The 20,358-nt window shown below is 42.1% G+C and overlaps 1 protein-coding gene across 2 annotated transcripts in view; it reads right to left on the bottom strand.

Moving 5' to 3' along the window:
- Positions 1-494: 494 nt before the first annotated feature.
- The window catches only part of LOC115175082 (serine/threonine-protein kinase PAK 6), a 41,850-nt gene continuing 21,986 nt past the window's right edge, over positions 495-20,358 (bottom strand). For both annotated transcript variants that reach the window (XM_029734255.1, XM_029734254.1), the window contains exons 3-10: positions 14,969-15,208; positions 8,680-9,324; positions 8,023-8,508; positions 5,978-6,111; positions 5,306-5,432; positions 4,745-4,870; positions 1,579-1,713; positions 495-1,508 (exon numbers count right to left, since the gene is read on the bottom strand). In XM_029734255.1, coding sequence (XP_029590115.1) covers positions 1,341-1,508; positions 1,579-1,713; positions 4,745-4,870; positions 5,306-5,432; positions 5,978-6,111; positions 8,023-8,508; positions 8,680-9,324; positions 14,969-15,172 — 2,025 coding nt within the window. In that variant the 5' untranslated portion in view covers positions 15,173-15,208 and the 3' untranslated portion in view covers positions 495-1,340. The remainder of the gene's footprint in view (positions 1,509-1,578; positions 1,714-4,744; positions 4,871-5,305; positions 5,433-5,977; positions 6,112-8,022; positions 8,509-8,679; positions 9,325-14,968; positions 15,209-20,358) is intronic.

Here is a 20,358-nt window from a genome sequence, read left to right as displayed (position 1 = left end):
AGGGGTACATCAGTAGCCTAGTCAGCTAACAGGGGTACATCAGTAGCCTAGTCAGCTAACAGGGGTACATCAGTAGCCTAGTCAGCTAACAGGGGTACATCAAAAGGCTAGTCAGCTAACAGGGGTACATCAATAGGCTAGTCAGCTAACAGGGGTACATCAGTAGGCTAGTCAGCTAACAGGGGTACATCAGTAGCCTAGTCAGCTAACATGGGTACATCAGTAGGCTAGTCAGCTAACAGGGGTACATCAGTAGCCTAGTCAGCTAACATGGGTACATCAGTAGGCTAGTCAGCTAACAGGGGTACATCAGTAGCCTAGTCAGCTAACAGGGGTACATCAGTAGGCTAGTCAGCTAACAGGGGTACATCAGTAGGCTAGTCAGCTAACAGGGGTACATCAGTAGCCTAGTCAGCTAACAGGGGTACAGCAGTAGGCTACAAAACAATCCGGACTTGAGATTTTGAAGTACCTCATGTCCGTATTATATTCCATTTCAATATATTGCATGCCTATTTTCTCAAAAACATGTTTAACCAAAGTATGGCGGATGCCTTTTTCTACTTTAAATACAGGTGATCGGTTCTGATTACAATAGTGTTTTCCCAGGGATACCTGTCCCACAATAGAACATTGACTATACTCAGTATAGTCTTACTCTTTACTATACTCCTCACATTCATATCTGCAATATCCCAAAATACTTTATCCATTTTGAAATTCTATAAAAACATGTTTCTCCAGCAATACCAAAACAAAGCTTCTGCTTGGGACAACTTTGTAGATCATCCTCTGATCAAGTCCAGGGGTACCCCTATGTGATCTGGTAGAAAGGGTCTGGTCATTCATTTGTTTTACAGAATGAATTACCGAACAAGTATAGTACCAAAGTCAGTCGTAATTGTTACATTTCAAAGTCAGTAAGACAAATTGGACAGCGATGGTGGGGATGATCAGTGATCAGGTCACTGCGATTCTGCATTGGGGCTTGTTGCACTTTTTGCATAGAATTAATTAACAAATCCTTAAATTCAGATATCCAATTCCATCCTGCCCTACACTGCCCAACAAGGGAGCGAGGACGCTCCTGTGGATCTGAAGGGATTCCAGAGAAAAGGAGCAAATAAAAAGGGACAAGATAAAGAAAGAGAGGCTTTTCTGATCGACTCCATATCTATCCATCCACACACCGAGTGACAGTAAATCCACTTCCTGTAGTGGGCATTGAGACTCAATACCAATGCGGTGGATGGAGCGACAGGTTGCTTGTTAACCCAGGGTCAGACGTCAGGGGATCAGCCCATTCTTCGGCCATCATGGATCCTGTGCGTTTGGGTGAGTCAGCAGCGGGACATGCGCTTACGGTATCGTTCTACTAGGGGCACCAGGCACTGCCGCGAGCCACACTGCAGCAGGAAGGGGTGCTCCAGCAGGTCGCTAGCGGTAGCCCGCTCCTGGGGGTCCCGTGTTAGCATACGATCCAGGAAGTCCTTCAGCACAGGGGAGATCTACAGAGAGAGAGATGGGGTGTGAGTAGTGTGTGAGTGGGAGTGTGGTATGTATCTATATGTATTTCACCTTCTGTGTGTTCCTGACTGTGGGTGGCGGCTCGTCCCTCAGTTTTTTCATAGCTGCCACTGGCGTGTCACTGAAGTACGGAGGCTCTCCATCCACCATCTCTACCACCATGATACCCAGGGACCACACATCCACCTGCCAGACATCACAGAGACATTTACAATAATAAACACACACAGAGCTTCACGTACCCTCTAACAGCATATCCAGAGACCTTCCATCCACCTGACTGACACAGGAACATAAACACACACCAGTGGCGGCTCCTCAGAGGAGGAAGGGGAGGACCATCCTCCTCAGTTAATTTCATAAAAATAAAAATGGTAAAACATTAAAAAAGTGATCCTTTTTAGATAAAACTATACTAAATATTATCAAGTCACCAAATAACTGATTCAATTATTATATTTTGCAAAGAAGGTCTACAGTAGCCTCAACAGCACTCTGTAGGGTAGCACCATGATGTAGCCGGAGGACATCTAGCATCAATCCTCCTCTGGGTACATTGACTTCAATACAAAACCTAGGAGGCTCATGGTTCTCATGTGGTGAGTAGCTGACTCAGAGAGAGAAAGACAATAGTTGAACCGTTTTGAACAAATTATTTTCTTCCAAAATGAAGGAGATGCAAGAGTGAAATATATATATAGAAACAGATTGAAACTGAAAAAATGGACACTTTCTGAGCTAGCAAATGCAGCTAGCTAGTTTAGCCTACTGATACACCCTGCTCAAACAGAGGGATGCTATGTTAGCTATCTGGCTATGACTAGCCAACACAACACTGGAACTCTTCCAAGTCAAGGTAAGCTTTTGGTTTTACTAATGTATTGCCACCGGGGCCCGCCGGTGTAACTGCTAAACTGCTTACTGACTATACACTGTAATGTTACTGCATGATTGTAGTGGGTTTACCAACGCGTTAGTTCTATTAGATATGCTGATTATGACGTTACTTTATCTAATATGGTGACAACGATGTAGGCTGTGTGTAGCGGTTTGGCTTGTAAAGTTTTTTTGTTGCCTGGTCACATATAGCTGATGTGTTGTGCATTGAAGTCCTCAAGCGAAGGGGAGCGGTGAGAGGAGGTGAGCGCATGGATGCGAGAAGGAATACAAAGTGGCTGTGAGTGGTCAGGGGTGTATTCATTCCGCGGATTCTGTTGAAAAATGTTTCTTAAACGGAAACAAATGGAACAAAACGGGGATAAACATACTTGAATTTGTCCAATAGAAACTCTCGTTTGCGACTGTTGGACTAATGATTACATCCTATATCAGCTAGATGCAAGGCGGTATTGAATGTCACTGTCTGTTACCTCAAATGCGTCTCTCGACCTGTGTGCAACTACGTTGTAAACTTTAATTCATAGGCTATGTTGTAGCAACCTCATGATGGGAACAGGGAACATTAGAGTATCATGTAGTAGCCTAAACCTATCGATGTTACATTGAACTAGGTGAATTGAATGTGAATGACAGTCATCCAATAGCTGTAATAGGCCATGCTCAGGAAAAAAAAATCATCCTCACTCATTTTAAACTGCACTCATCGCCACTGACACACACCAATAAAACGGCATGTTCATCCATGTCATATCCTGTACAAGCATTCGTTGAACATCACAGGAAAAGGCAGACACTATCACACACATTCAGTGACAGTACACACACTGTCTTTCTCTCACATCAAACACACATTTAAGGATGGAAAAAGGTCCCTCCATTTCTGTTGAATCCCAATAAGAAAATACCTCGGTGGGTAACATTCATCTTCTGCACATCTACCATTCCAGTGTTTAATTGCTATATTGTAATTACTTCGCCACCATGGCCAATTTATTGCCTTAACTTAATTTGCGCTCACTGTATATAGACTTTTTGTTTTCTTTTGTTCTACTGTATTATTGACTGTATGTTTTGTTTATTCCATGTGTAACTCTGTGTTGTTGTATGTGTCGAATTGCTATGCTTTATCTTGGCCAGGTCGCAGTTGCAAATGAGAACTTGTTCTCAACTAACCTACCTGGTTAAATAAAGGTGAAATAAAATGTAAAATAAACAAAAACAGATCATCCTGTCCGTCTGTTTTAGGCAGTATTCTCTAGTGCAAGGAGTATCCGGCCTGAAGTGGTGAAGGAGTGGTGTAGGCAACAGTAACAGGATCATATGTGTGCTTTGTGAGTGTGTGTTTTTGTGAGTGTGTGTGTGCGTGTGTGTTTTTGTGAGTGTGTGTGTGTGCGTGTGTGTGAACAAAACACAATGTGCAATACAATAAGATCAAAACATACAGAGAGCTCCAAAACTTTTGGGACAGTGACACATTTTTGGTTGTTTTGGCCCTGTACTCCAGCACTTTAGATTTTAAATGATACAATGACTATGAGGTTAAAGTGCAGACTGTCATATTTAATTTGAGGGTATTTTTTATCCATTTCGGGTGAACAGTTTAGAAATTATAGATTTTTTTGTATACAGTCCCCCAAAAGTATCGGAAAAAATTCACTTATGTTTTTTTATTTGTTTTATTTATTTAATTAGGCAAGTCAGTTAAGAACAAATTCTTATTTACAATGAAAACCTACCCTGGCCAAACCCTAACCCGGATGACACTGGGCCAATTGTGCGCCACCCTATGGGACTCCCAATCACAGCCGGTTGTGATAGAGCCTGGAATCAAACCAGGGTCTGTAGTGACGCCTCTAGCACTGAGATGCAGTGCCTTAGACCGCTGCGCCATTCATTTCTATTGTGCACAAAATAATCTGAAACACAACCTAAACAAACAGCAAATGCATCCAACAAGTTTGTAGAGTCACAAGCTTGATGTGATCATTGTGTGCTAGGAATATGGAACCAAATACTAAACATTTGACTACTTTAATACACATAACTGAATTTGTCCCAAAACCTTTGGTCCCCTAAAATGGGGGGACTATGTACAAAAAGTGCTGTAATTTCTAAACAGTTCACCCGATATGGATGACAAAATCCTTAAATTTAAGCTGCCAAAATAACAACACAATTGTCACTGTCCCTAAACGTGTGGAGTTCACTGGATGTGTTTGAGGGACACATCAGTGTATCAGATACTCTGTTCATATTGTAGAATGAGACAACCTTCTAGCAGTCAAACAAACACAGTTTTGGTTGGTTGTTCTGTTACCTGAGTTCCATATGGCGTCTTTGACACAACCTCTGGAGCCATCCAGTACGGTGTTCCAACCAAGGACTTCCTTTTGGGGATGTCTTTGCTGATCTGAGCACAGAATCCAAAGTCTGACAGCTTGATCTAGGAAAATAATACAATAAGACATAAAAAAATAAAAAATAAAAGGACAGAAAAATTATTGGATACATTACAAATCACTGAAAGGGCCAAATTCCAACATGCTCATCATAGCTTTAAGTTTAGCTTTAGCTTGAACTTTATGCCATTAATATCAATACAATTTGTATTATCTCAATTTAAGATTTGGTCTTCAGTGATTGAGTTTCTAGAGGTTATCTGTAGGGATGGACTGGTAAATAGGGGATGGATAGGTAGAGGTGCTGGGTAAGGGCTTTTGGAGACAGTTTCTGCCCTAATTTTGTTAGTTCAAACCCAGCCACTCCTGCCCCCAGGAATAAATACAGTTAGCTAGCAAGCTAGCTAGAGCAATATTTTGTCATGTGTTCTGAGGCTACAGACCGGGTAGAAATTATTTCTGGATGTGGCTGTACTTACCCTCCCATCCAGCGTGAGCAGTATAGAGTCACTCTTGATGTCACGGTGGATAACTCCCTGGGAATGGAGATAGGCTAATGCCTGTAGTACAGCCTCGCACACGGTGGCTATCTGCTCTTCATTCAGCCTGGTATGAAATGACATGCAACTTAAACTTGTTATCCAACATTCTAGTCAGCCTTTGATTTAAAATTTTAGTTTTTTGCCTTTGACACAACATCCATCAGGTTAATCATGTTAGCATTAGCATCATGTGAATCGTTCTCTTCTTTTGTTGTCAGATCAACATTGTACTGTTCTCCAGTGGACCAAAACGTAGTAGGCAATTACAGAGGAATCTTGTTGCAACACGTGCCAACTTGTGTTATTGTTAGACCCTCCTTTACTTTGGCATTTATAACAATTACATTTCTCCTTTAATGCAAAAGAAGGTATGCAGGAGTGGGTGGCAATACAGTTACTTGACATAACTTCTTGACCAAATGTGATTTTCCAAAAACAAACTACTACTAATCTCATTCTACCCAATGGGTTTGGTTTGTGTACATTGCAATGGCATTCTGAAAATGATTATTAATATATATAATATGATTAATGAACATCACTGTTGCTAGGAAGTATTCTGTGTTTTAAGTTTCACAACATTGCTCCTCTTATTGACAGACCCTTTACCTGGTTTCAGACACGACGTTGGTTAGAGCGCCGCCCTGCAGGTACTCCATGATAACCCACAGCTCCTCTTCCACCAGGGCACTCCTGTACATCTCCACAACGTTGTTGTGCCGGTAGTCCCTCATGATCACCACCTATGGTTATAAATGTACATGAGAAGAGGTGCTTAGAGGGCCAGCATGTCTATACAGTTGAAGTTGGAAATTTACATACACGTTAGCCAAATACATTTAAACTCAGTTTTTCACAATTCTTGACATTTAATCCTAGTAAAAATTCCCAGTATTAGGTCAGTTAGGATCACCACTTTATTTTAAGAATGTGAAAAGTCAGAATAATAGTTGCGAGAATGATTTATTTCAGTTTTTATTTCTTTCATCACATTCCCAGTGTGTCAGAAGTTTACATACACTCAGTATTTGGTAGCATTGCCTTTAAATTGTTTAACTTGGGTCAAACATTTCAGGTAGCCTTCCACATTCTTCCCACAGTAAGTTGGGTCAATTTTGGCCCATTCCTCCTGACAGAGCTGGTATATCTGAGTCAGGTTTGTAGGCCTCCTTGCTCGCACACACTTTTTCAGTTCTGCCCACACATTTTCTATAGGATAGAGGTCAGGCCTTTGTGATGGCCACTCCAATACCTTGACATTGTTGTCCTTAAGCCATTTTGCCACAACTTTGGAAGTATGCATGGGGTCATTGTCCATTTGGAAGACCCATTTGCGACTAAGCTTTAACTTCCTGACTGATGTCTGAGATGTTGCTTCAATATTTCCACATAATTTTGCCATCTATTTTGTGAAGTACACCAGTCCCTCCTGCAGCAAAGCACCCCCACAACATGATGCTGCCACCCCCGTGCTTCATGGTTGGGATGATGTTCTTCGGCTTGCAAGCCTCCCCCTTTTTCCTCCAAACATAACAATGGTTATTATGGCCAAAATGTTCTATTTTTGTTTCATCAGACCAGAAAACATTTCTCCAAAAAGTATGATCTTTGTCCCCATGTGCAGTTGCAAACCATAGTCTGGCTTTTTTATGGCGGTTTTGGAGCAGTGGCTTCTTCCTTGCTGAGCGACCTTTCAGGTTATGTCGATATAGGACCTGTTGTACTGTGGATACAGATACTTTTGTACCTGTTTCCTCCAGCATCTTCACAAGGTACTTTGCTGTTGTTCTGGGATTGATTTGCACTTTTCGCATCAAAGTACGTTCATCTCTAGGAGACAGATTGCGTCTACTTCCTGAGTGGTATGACAGCTGCGTGGTCCCATGGTGCTAATACTTGCGTACTATTGTTTGTACAGATGAACGTGGTACCTTCAGGCATTTGGAAATTGCTCCCAAGGATGAACTAGACATGTGGAGGTACGCAATTTTTTCTCTGAGGTCTTGGCTGATTTCTTTTGATTTTCCCATGATGTCAAGCAAAGAAGCCTTGAAATACATCCACAGGTACACCTCGAATTGACAGAAATGATGTCAATTAGCCTATCAGAAGCTTCTAAAGCCATGACATCATTTTCTGGAATTTTCAAAGCTGTTTAAAGGCACAGTCAACTTAGTGTATGTAAACTTCTGACCCACTGGAATTGTTATACAGTGAATTATAAGTGAAATAATCTGTCTGTAAACAATTGTTGGAAAAATTACTTGTGTCATGCACAAAATAGATGTCCTAACCCGACTTGCCAAAACTATAGTTTGTTAAGAAGAAATTTGTGGAGTGGTTGAAAAACGAGGCTTGCAAGCCGAAGAACACCATCCCAATCGTGAAGCACTGGGGTGGCAGCATCATGTTGTGGGGGTGCTTTGCTGCAGGAGGGACTGGTGCGCTTCACAAAATAGATGGCATCATGAGGGAGGAAAATTATGTGGATATATTGAAGCAACATCTCATGACATCAGTCAGGAAGTTAAAGCTTAGTCGCAAATGGGTCTTTAATATGGACAATGACCCCAAGCATACTTCCAAAGTTGTGGCAAAGTGGCTTAAGGACAACAAAGTCAAGTCAGTTTACCTTCCATTAACATACTGCATACCTCATTAAAGAGCAGCTCTCTGCGCTGCTGCTTACGGAGATCCATCATCTTCACTGCCACCTGCCGACCGCTATGCCTCTCGCGGGCGATGCACACAACCCCCGTGGAGCCCTCCCCGATCTTCACAAAGTTCTCCAGGGAGGTGCGCGGGTCGCCCTTGTCCACCACCATCTGCAGGGCCGCCTTGAACTGTTCATGGGTCACTTTGGCCGGCTCGGGCTCTGGCCCAAGCTTGGGTTTGGGCTGTTGCTGCTGGGCCGTTCCTCTTGAGCTGGTGGCCGGGGAGCCCGTGGGAGAAGGCCGGGGCTGGGATGGGCTGTCCTGTTTGGGGAGTAGGGGCATGGTAGCCCCCTGAACTATGGGTGATAACAATCCAATGGTGTAGCTGGAGGAGGAGCGTGAGGGTCTGTGGGTTCGCCCTCGGCCTGCGATCAGGCTGCTGGTGCCATTGGGTAAGGACATGGCCGAGGGCCCTAATGAATTCATCTGGGAGATGACAGGAAAGATATTTTAGCATAGGCCTTCGACAAACTACAAATTCAGGTGATCTGCAATGACAGGTGTCGGCAACTCCAGTCTTGAGGTGACCACAATGTTTCCTTCCAACAAGACACAGCTTCAACATATCAATGCTAAATGGAAACGGAAGAGGCTTACCTTCAGGTCACAGGACGAGTGGGGTCTCTGAGGAGAAGTATCCTTGGAGGAGGTCAGAAGGTCCGGCAGATGACTGACCCCAGGCTTGACCCTCATGTTGACCTGCTGCTGCGTCTGCAGGGTCTGCAGGTTATAGCAGGATGCCGGCCTCTGATTGGCTATCTTGCCCTTTTGCGGCATCCCCATCTGCTGTCCCGGCCTATTTATAAGTCCGGCCCATTCGCTACGTGTATAATGACCTGTGCCTCCTCCTCTAGGGGGCGTGGGGACTGGCCCCTTCGGCAGAGGTGCGGGTTTATCCCCAGCCGCCGTGCTCATCTCATGCGTCGACTTTGCCCGAGGCAGTACCCCATTGGGCTGGAGGGTGGAGGTTTTCCTAAGAGTCAGTTTGGGGCTGCCGCTCTCGCTTTGTACCTGCCAGTAGTTGTTACCTCCGTTATGCCGCTTCTCTTGGCCCAGCTCCTCATACTGATACGTGTCCCCTTCGACGAGGTCGCCCAGGCGCCCCATGGAGCGTGCCCGTTGCCGCGCCGAAGGACTGCTCTTCCGAAGCGAGTTGGAACTGGTGACGGTAAGACGAGTCATCTCGGAGATGACATGGGAGATGTAGTCTCCGTGTCCAATGAAGCTCCCCCTACAAATGGTCTGAAAGGGAGAAATTGGACATGAACAAAAACAGTCAATATTGGTTCTGGAACATGGTAGGCACAACCAGGGCCCTATTTCATGGGCTGGCTGATAATTAGAAATGATATAAATTGGTAATAATCTCTTTAGATGCGCTGTGTAAAAAAGAGACCTATTCTGATTTTTATCCCTTCCTATCCCTCTCTGTGCAAAACAGACTTGCCTCAGGTCAGAGGTCATAGGTCAGGGATATTTCAACCTCTCCTACAGTACATAAAGTGTTCTTACCACAGGTCTCGCCCAGAGGTCATAGTTCAACTCTCAGGCCCCAGTCTTCAAAATACTAACTGCAAAGACAGACCACTTAGGGAGCGGTTTAAATTTACGCAATTGTTACCCGGAGGAAAATGGGGGAGGGTCATGCTTTTTTCATTTCAATCAGGGGGAGAGTTTAGTATTTTTATATTTAGTCCATGGGAGGGTCATGTAATTTGTAAACGATTAAATGTCATATTGCCCAGTGTGGTCTTAATGAAATCATTCAAAGCCTATACTACAGGCCTCGGCTATATGAAGATGCTGGGAGAAGCACAGGGCAAAGCTATGTTTCTAACAAAATGTACTTCCTTACCAAGTTTTTGCTCTGCTGAGATGGTGTACATAAAACTAGGCTACACTGCATTACACACTGCCATGGATAGGCGTTCCCAATCATGGGCCCTGGCCTGCCCTGCTCTATTGTGCTGCCTAACCAATGCCTGTGCTGTGTACAGTGGCACTTCAGGAGCAAGTCAAAGGCTTCTTCCAAAAATGATTGTTTATTTTGTTTAAAAAAAAGCAATATCTGTGCGTGCGGACTAGACCTACTGATGTCCTTTTAAGTTTGAGAGGGAGAGTGCGAAGATGAGAAGGAGGACCGGAGGTAAGCTTGCTACTGCTATAATTGATTTAAATAAAATCTGTATATTCCATTGCCCATAATGAAGCTATGAGTCAGAGTTATTGACCTCACAATAAGCCATATTTCAGTCATTTACTTAACTTACATTACAATGAAGCGGCAACCACAAAGATCGACTGCGCATGGGTGCTGAAAGTAGGCTAATTTATTTAAACAGTTTTCATTTCAATTTTACTTTAGGCTACTAACAACGAGGGCTTTGTGTCGGAGCCTATTTCTTCCTATTCAAGAAATAAGAGGTAGGCCTACCTGTTTGACAGACTAAATGATAGTCTACTATCCATAGATTTTGTCAGCCAATTCCTTCAGTCACTGTGCATATCTCAGTGTCAGTGAAGGGCTTGGTGTGTTAAGTTAAAACCAGGGCTCGAATTGTAATAATTGTATTATTATTTTGGGTATACGGGAGATTCACTTGTTTTTTTTAAGCGTTCAGTGAGGGTTGGGTAAAAATATATTTCACTGAAGGGGGGGGGCCATCCATTTTCATTTCACAGAAGCCCATTTTTTTTAGGTATCCCTCATTATAAATAAAGTACAGTCCCTTAGTCAATGACAGGAGCCCCCAATTATCTTTCTAATGAACAACAGAGAAAGCGAGAAAGTAAGAGAGAAAAATAAAGAATGAGAGAGGGAGAGAGATGATGATGATGATGATGATGATGGGTTAGCTATCAGGGTCAGGAGCATGTTCTTGACAGCCTCTCAGCTAATGAATTACTAGGCATGACTTAACATTGCTCGTGTTAAAATTCTGTGTGACAGTTTAGTACAAAATTAACTTCAAGAGTATCACCATTATCTCTTATTTGAATCCCCTCGTCAAGTATATCAATAGACATCCAGTCTGCACGTAGAAATCCAGTCGGCCTGTCTACGCCAGGAGTGTTACCGCTAGACCACGGGTTCTGCCGACTGGATTTCTACGTGCAGACTGGATGTCTTCTCTCTCACTTTCTCTCTCTCTCCTATCGGAGACCGGGGTTCAATTCCCACTCCTAACCCTTTAATGTGTTTTCCCCCACCCTCCTGTATCCCCTCTGATTTACTCCCTCGCTAAATAAAATGTGTGAAAATACCATAATTCAGAATTCCAGTCTGAAATGGAGTGTATATAAACTAACAATATATAGGCGGTCTAAGAGTGTGACACTATCTTGGAAACTATTTTCATTGCTCCTGTTGTGTACCTTGAAACCAGGTCAGGTCTAAATGGTGCGTGAAAATAGAGCCCTGTGTGTAAACAGTTGCACCCAACACGAAGCTGGATAAAAGTGCCTTGAGATTGCTGGGAATGGTTCCATAAACAAATGAGTGCAAATAGAAGGTAAGAGCAAAGGTTGGTTATGGTAGCCCTAAACTGTGTGTAACAGTGTAGGTTCCGTCCCTCTCTTCGCCCCAACCCGGGCTCGAACCAGGGACCCTTGCACACATCAACAACTGACACCCACTGAAGCATCGTTACCCATCGCGCCACAAAGGCCGCGGCCCTTGCAACGCAAGGGGAAACCCTACTTCAAGTCTCAGAGCGAGTGACGTCACTGATTGAAATGCTGTTAGCGCGCACCACCGCTAACTAACTAGCCATTTCACATCGGTTACATGTGCTCTACTGGTCAACGATGTGTGTGTGGTCATGATAGTTAAAAAAGTTAAACATCTCTGTGCAGTATTACATAATGAATCAAGTTTTTGAGTTTTGACAGTATATTGGTTTAGTTAGTCGCAAACAAGTTTCACTTAGTTTGATTGCACAGATTAATTTTTGCAAGATTACGTTCGTTGGTGAGTTACGTTAAATGTAGGACTGACACAAAATCAGTTTGTGGGTTGTTGAGTAAAAAGAGCTCCTTGATTAATTTACATGCTGCAAGTATTGGTACTTACCTAGTATCTATTAACCCCTGTGCGGCCTCTGTCCCGTAAGCGGGACGAACATCCAGCGAAAAACTCCTATCGACATTAGCATAACGAAATTTAATATATATATTTTTTCAAATATAGGACTGTCTCATATCGTTTTATAGATACACCTCTCCTGAATCGACCCACGTTGTCCGATTTCAAAAAGGCTTTACAGGAAAAGCAAAACATTAGATTATGTTAGAGGAGTACATCGTAAAAGTAGCCACATAGCCATTTTCCGACCAACCACATGCATCACAAATAACCAAAAAACAGCTAAATGCAGCACTAACCTTTTACAAACTTCATCAGATGACACACCTAGGACATCATGTTACACAATGCATGCATTATTTTGTTCGATAAAGTTCATATTTATATATAAAAACAGCATTTTACATCGGCGCATGACGTTGACTAACTATTTTCCCTCAAATGCATTCCGGGAAACAGTGCTACAATTTACTCAATTACTATTCGAAAACATTTTTAAAATGTAATATTGTCATTCTAAGATTTATAGATGAATATCTCTTGAAAGCACCTGTAATACCAGATTTAAAAATAACTTTACTGGGTAATCACACTTTGCGATAAAAGGGGATGCGATACTCAGAAAATTACCTAGTAAATACAGCTCTGCGCCATCTTGGAACAATCGCATATCACATCTAATCTTGTATACTATTGTCAATAATCCCTTACCTTTGGTTGTCTTCATCAGAAAGCACTTCCGGGTTTCCCAGGTCCACAACAAATTTATTTTCGTTCGAAAAAGTCCATCCTTTATGTTCCATTAGCTTGCTGTTGTTAGCGCGTCTGAAGGCTGATCCAAAACCTTCATCGGCCGCGGGACAGCCATTTCGAAAAAAAAAATTCCCCCATTTAGGTTCGTTCAAACATGTCAAACGTTGTATAACATAAATCTTCAGGGCCTGTTTCAACAAGAGAGCCAATAAGATTCGAGGGGGACGATTGTATTGTGTTTCAAAACGTTTTGAAAGGAGGGGGTAGACAGGGCCGCCGGCGTCATAATGGTGATGGCCCTCCTCCTGTGACCAATTTCAACAGCGTGTCATTCTGTCAATTTCCACAGTAGAAGGCTCAAACCACTTTGTAAAGACTGGGGGCATCTAGTGGAAGCAATAGGAAGTGCTCAATGAACCATAGCTCACGGTGTGATTAATAGGCAAAGATGTGAATTTGAGTCCACAATTCAGAATTCCACTTCCTGTTTCGATCGGTCTCGGGGTTTTGACTGCCATATGAGTTCTGTTATACTCACAGACACCATTCAAACAGTTTTAGAAACTTTAGGGTGTTTTCTATCCACAAGTATTAATTATATGCATATCCTAGCTTCTGAGTTTGAGTAGTAGGCCGTTTAAAATGGGCACAAATTTTTTTCAAAATGCGCTGTGGCGCCCCCTATCCTAGGGTAACGCCAAGAGGTTTAATTTCATCTCATTCCATTATTTGCTATACTCAATCTGTTTAATACCAATATCCCCCTAAAGCATGTTTGTGTATACACCATTCTAGTATACCATCCTGTTTGCAATGATTGAAGATAATGAACAGATCAACTTTCACATTTTGAACATACCCATAACAATTGTATTATTTTCTTGAGGGACTTTTTAGGTCAATGTATCAATCAAAACGTGCCGTAAAAAGGGTAATTTGTGCCAATACATGGGGAAGTGGTGAGGGTACAACAGGCACATAAGGTAACCAACCTATATCCTCAGGGGTTTTCTCACAGTTTTTTGTTGTTGTTGTTGCAATTTCCCCCCATGGTACGTTAACACACCATGGATGACATGTCAGTGTGTCATGCAAGGTGTAAACTAAGATTCTCTTTTTGTCACAGGATTAAATATGACCTAAAAGATCAACATACTGACAGGGAGAATGTTGCCTCGAAAGACTATCACAAAAAGTTGGCTCTTTAAGGGCTTTACCAAACACTGTGTCTCTGTCTCTATTGTACTAACAAACTTATAAACCCGTCATTCAGTATTTCATATGCATGTCCTGGTGTCACTAAAACAGGTGTGTATTTTTACCAATGCTTTCATATACAGTACGTATAAAGACACACAGATATTTATCTGAGTCCTGTATAATAAAGTATATGCATGAAACACACTGAATACACAGAAGCATGCATTATTGTTATTTACTTGAATTGGGACAGGTGAAACTGAACATCAAATGCACAGTAGTTGACAACAGCAAATCCACTTCCGTACATTTAACTCTGAAGGTGTTAAATGTAACACTTTCAGTGCCCATATTAGTTCCTCTGAATCCAGTGTTAAATTAACACTTTCGAGTGTTGAAAAAAGAACACTGCCTTTAGAGTTAATTTGGTAATGATAATAATAATGATGATAATGATAATAATGATAATAATAATAAATATGATAATAATAATAATGATAATAATAAATATGTTGATAATGATGATAATAATGATAATAGATAAGATCATAATAATGATTATAATAATAATCATTATTATTATTATGATAATGATGATTATAATAATAATCATTATTATGATTATGATAATAATCATAATAATAATGACAAGAATGATAATGATGAAATAATGATAGCGATAATGATAATAACGATAATGAAAATAATAATAATGATAATAATACCGATAATAATAATAATGATGATAATAATGATGATAATAATAATAATAATGATAATAATAATGATGACAATGATAATAATAATGATGACGATAACAATGATAGGGCATGAGGCATCCCACTGTACCTTCTTGGGCCTGAGCTCCACATTGGTGATCCGAGACGGGTCCACCACCGGTTTTGGCCTCCTCAGGATGTCAATGACGCTCTGCCACTGGGGCGGCAGGCCCACGAAGCACCCCTGCACTGCGTCGAATGACGTGTGGACCCGATGCTCAAAGTCCTGTGGCGCCGAGATCTCTGGCCTCCGCTTCTTTTTCCGCCGGAACATGACGAGACAGCCGGCGAGGGGCGGGAAGAAGGAGGGCTGGGGAAAGCAAGGGGAACCCTGTTACCACAGGACGTCAACAGCTTCTCAGCCAAAGCCATGGTGGCAGTATATCAAGAACACACACACACTGACACACACGCACACACACTGACACACACGCTCTCTCTTTCGGTAGTGACACACTCAAGCAGACATGCAGGGGTCCAGGTAAGATACCCTCTGGTGCGTTGCAGTCAATGGGAAAAGACGAGTGTCACAGGGTTGACGTTTTTCTCAACAAATTGCAGTCGATGGGAAAGATGAGTGTCACAGGGTTGATGCTTAAGTGAATACATTGCATTCAATGAGGTAAGATTAGAATCACAATATGGACAAATAGACAAAGCCATCACAAAAATGACACTCTCCCTCCCTCCCTCCCTCCTCTCTCTATATTTCTCTTTCTCATCCCTCCTTCACCCTCTCCCGCTCTCTCTCCTTCCATTCTCTCTCTCCTTTCACCCTCCCTCTAATCTATGTATTTTTCTCTCTCTCTCCCACTCTCTTGCCCCTCTCTCTCTCCCACCTCGCTCGCCCTTCTCTCTCTCCCACCTCACTCGCCCTTCTCTCTCGCCCACCTCTTATTGGTATGGGAAACCTGTTAACATTGCCAAATCAAGTGAAATAGATAATAAACAAAAGTGAAGTAAACAGGAAAAAAATGAACAGTAAACATTACACTCACAAAAGTTCCAAAAGAATAAAGACATTTCAAATGTCATATGATGTGCAAACAGTTAAAGTACAACAGGGAAAATAAATAAACATAAATAGGGCCAAAAAGCATTCTAGTTGGCTCTGTTTTTTGTTGATTATTTTCAATGTTTCAAGTAATTATCTTTTTGATTTCTCGTGATTTGGTTGGGTGGAATTGTGTTGCTGTCCTGGGACCAGCTTGTTAGGGGGCTCTTCTCCAGGTTTATCTCTCCGTAGGTGATGGCTTTGTTATGGCAGGTTTGGGAATCACGTCCTTTAAGGTGGTTGTAGAATTTAACGGCTCTTTTCTGGATTTTGATAATTAGCAGGTATCGGCCTAATTCTCCTCTGCTTGCATTATTTGGTGTTTTGCATTGTACATAGAGGATATTTTTGCAGAATTCTGCATACAGAGTCTCAATTTTGTATTTGTCCCATTTTGTGAATTCTTGGTTGGTGAGCGGACCCCAAACCTCACAACCAGAAAGGGCAATGGGTTCTATAACTGATTCTAGTAGCCAGATCCTAATTGGTATGTCGAATTGTATGTTCCTTTTGATGGCATAGAAGTCCCTTCTTGCCTTGTCTCTCAGATCACTCACAGCTTTGTGGAAGTTACCTGTGGCGCTGATGTTTAGGCCGAGGTATGTATAGTTTTTTTGTGCTCTAGAGCAACGGTGTCTAGATAGAATTTATATTTGTGGTCCTGGCAACTGGACCTTTTTTGGAACACCATTATTATTGTCTTACTGAGAATTACTGTCAGGGCCCTGGTCTGACACAATCTGTGCAGAAGATCTAGGTGATGTAGGCCTTCCTTGGTTGGGGACAGAAGCACCAGATCATCAGCAAACAGCAGACATTTTAATTCAGATTCTAGTAGGGTGCGGCTGGGTGCTGCAGACTGTTCCCAGTGCCCTCGCCAAATTGTTGATATACTGTACAGTCATGGCCAAAAGTTTTGAGAATGACACAAATATTAAATTCCAAAGTTTGCTGCTTCAGTGTCTTTAGATATTTTTGTCAGATGTTACTATGGAATACTGAAGTGTAATTACAAGCATTTCATAAGTGTCAAATGCTTTCACTGACAATTACATGAAGTTGATGCAAAGAGTAAATATTTGCAGTGTTGACTGTTCTTTTTCAAGACCTCTGCAATCCACCCTGGCATGCTGTCAATTAACTTCTGGGCCACATCCTGACTGATGGAAGCCCATTCTTGCATAATCAATGCTTGGAGTTTGTCAGAATTTGTGGGTTTATGTTTGCCCACCCGCTTCTTGAGGATTGACCACAAGTTCTCAATGGGATTAAGGTCTGGGGAGTTTCCTGGCCATGGACCCAAAATATCAACGTTTTGTTCCCCGAGGCACTTAATTATCACTTTTGCCTTATGGCAAGGTGCTCCATCATGCTGGAAAAGGCATTGTTCATCACCAAACTGTTCCTGGATGGTTGGGAGAAGTTGCTCTCGGAGGATGTATTGGTACCATTCTTTATTCATGGCTGTGTTCTTAGGCAAAATTGTGAGTGAGCCCACGCCCTTGGCTGAGAAGCAACCACACACATGAATGGTCTCAGGATGCTTTACTGTTGGCATGACACAGGACTGATGGTAGCGCTCACCTTGTCTTCTCCGGACAAGCTTTTTTCCGGATGCCCCAAACAATCGGAGAGGGGATTCATCAGAGAAAATGACTTTACCCCAGTCCTCAGCAGTCCAATCCCTGTACCTTTTGCAGAATATCAGTCTGTCACTGATATTTTTTCTGGAGAGAAGAGGCTTCTTTGCTGCCCTTCTTGACACCAGGCCATCCTCCAAAAGTCTTCGCCTCACTGTGCGTGCAGATGCACTCACACCTGCCTGCTGACATTCCTGAGCAAGCTCTGTACTGGTGGTGCCCCGATCCCGCAGCGGAATCAACTTTAGGAGACGGTCCTGGCGCTTGCTGGACTTTCTTGGGCGCCCTGAAGCCTTCTTCACAACAATTGAACCACTCTCCTTGAAGTTCTTGATGATCTGATAAATTGTTGATTTAGGTGCAATCTTACTGGCAGCAATATCCTTGCCTGTGAAGCCCTTTTTGTGTAAAGCAATGATGACGGCACGTGTTTCCTTGAAGATAACCATGGTTGACAGAGGAAGAACAATGTTTCCAAGCACCACCCTCCTTTTGAAGCTTACAGTCTGTTATTTGAACTCAATCAGCATGACAGAGTGATCTCCAGCCTTGTCCTCGTCAACACTCACACCTGTGTTAACGAGAGAATCACTGACATGATGTGAGCTGGTCCTTTTGTGGCAGGGCTGAAATGCAGGGGAAATGTTTTTTGGGGGGATTCAGTTCATTTGCATGACAAAGAGGGACTTTGCAATTAATTGCAATTCATCTGATCACTCTTCATAACATTCTGGAGTATATGCAATTTGCCATCATACAAACTGAAGCAGCAAACTGTGAAAATTAATAATTGTGTCATTCTCAAAACTTTTGGCCACGACTGTATGTTTTGAAGAGGGTGGGGCTTAAGCTGCATCCCTTTCTCACCCCACGGCCCTGTGGAAAGAAATGTGTGTTTGGATTTTATAATGTTGTATGTTTTTCCCCAACACCACTTTCCATCAATTTGTATAGCAGACCCTCATGCCAAATTGAGTCAAAAGCTTTTTTGAATTCAACAAAGCATGAGAAGACTTTGCCTTTGTTTTGGTTTGTTTCTTTGTCAATTAGGGTGTACGTGGTCTGTTGTATGGTAATTTGGTAAAAAGCCAATTTGACATTTGCTCAGTGCATTGTTTTCACTGAGGAAATGTATGAGTCTGCAGTAAATGATAATGCAGATAATTTTCCCAAGGTTGCTGTTGACACATATCCCACGGTAGTTATTGGGGTCAAATTTGTCTCCACTTTTTTAGATTGAGGTGATCAGTCCTTGGATCCAAATATTGGGGAAGATGCCAGAGCTAAGGATGATGTGAAAAAGTTTAAGTATAGCCAATTGGAATTTCTGGTCTGTATAATCATTATCATTTAATTTAGGATACCATCAACTCCACAGGCCTTTTTGGGTTGGAGGGTTTGTATTTTGTCCTGTAGTTCATTCAAAGTACCCGGAGAATCCAGTGGATACTTGTAATCTTTAATAGTTGATTCTAAGATTTGTATGATCATGTAAATGTTTTTGCTGTTTGTTCTTTGTTATAGGGCCAAAAAGATTGGAGAAGTGGTTTATCCATACATCTCCGTGTTGGATAGACAACCCTTTGTGTTGTTGTTTGTTTGAGTCTATGGATTCTTCAATTACATTGAGCTGATTTCTGACGTGCTGTTCCTTCTTTTTCTGTAGTGTATTTCTGTATTGTTTTAGTGATTCACCATAGTGAAGGCTCAAGTTTTCTGGGTCTCTGGGTTTTGGTTGGATAGGTTTCTCAATTTATTTCTTAGGTTTTTGTATTCTTCATCTAACCATTTGTCATTGTTGTTCATTTTAATTAGTAATTTTATTTTTTAGATTTGATAGGAAAGCTGAGGTCAAATATACTGTTTAGGTTTTCAACTGCCAAGTTTACACCTTCATTATTACAGTGAAACATTTTGTTCAGGAAGTTTAGTTTTTTTGGTACGTTTCCACACTACTTTCCTTCCATATAGGATATCTTAAATATTATTCAGTTCATTTGGCTTTGATGCCTCATGATTGAGTATTGCTCTGTTCAATTTTGCTCCTCTCTGTCTCCCACCTCTCTCTCGGAGTAAAGATGTGGAGATGAAGCGAGGGTTAGGGTTAGGGTTGATCTGCCCCTCTCCACTACATGGTAGAAGGTAGGCCTCACTTGAAGCCTGGCCTATACTTGCTATGCTTTTGAGTGACATCGGTAGAACAGTTGAGGATAGAAATAAAATTCACACGGGATCGTTCAACAGAACAGTTGAGGATAGAAACAAAATTCACACGGGATCGTTCAACTGACGCTTCCGATGAATGCAAGCCTACATCTGACCATGTGAAATGAACTCTTCACAGAGAACAAGGCTTTTCTTCCATAGAAAAGCATTACCTATAGCCCTCACATAACCATGAAGCCCCTGTTGACTGCGATTGAACCGTCCTTGCAGACAACAAATCATGACCATACAGGGATGCCCTGTATTGAGGTTCAGCTTCCTGTGGCAACAGGAAGTGTCTTACTTCATCTTCAACATGGTCCTTCATTCTCTCCCTGCAGTCACACAAAAACACTGTCTTCCATCCTCTGTAGAACGGTCATTTCTGAAGAACGTACAGACTTGAAGGGGACCGTTAAAGTGTCCCCAGTAGGCTTTACATTGAATTTCAGCTTCCTGCGATTACAGGAAGTGACTTAATTGGGGGTCATAGGGGTCACATATTTTACATATTTGTGATTGGGGGACTGTCATGACTCGGCATATAAAATGTAAATTCAA

The sequence above is a fragment of the Salmo trutta genome, chromosome 35 (assembly GCF_901001165.1).
Source record: "Salmo trutta chromosome 35, fSalTru1.1, whole genome shotgun sequence".
NCBI classification, from domain to species: Eukaryota; Metazoa; Chordata; class Actinopteri; order Salmoniformes; family Salmonidae; genus Salmo; species Salmo trutta.
This window is presented reverse-complemented; position numbering and strand designations above follow the sequence as displayed.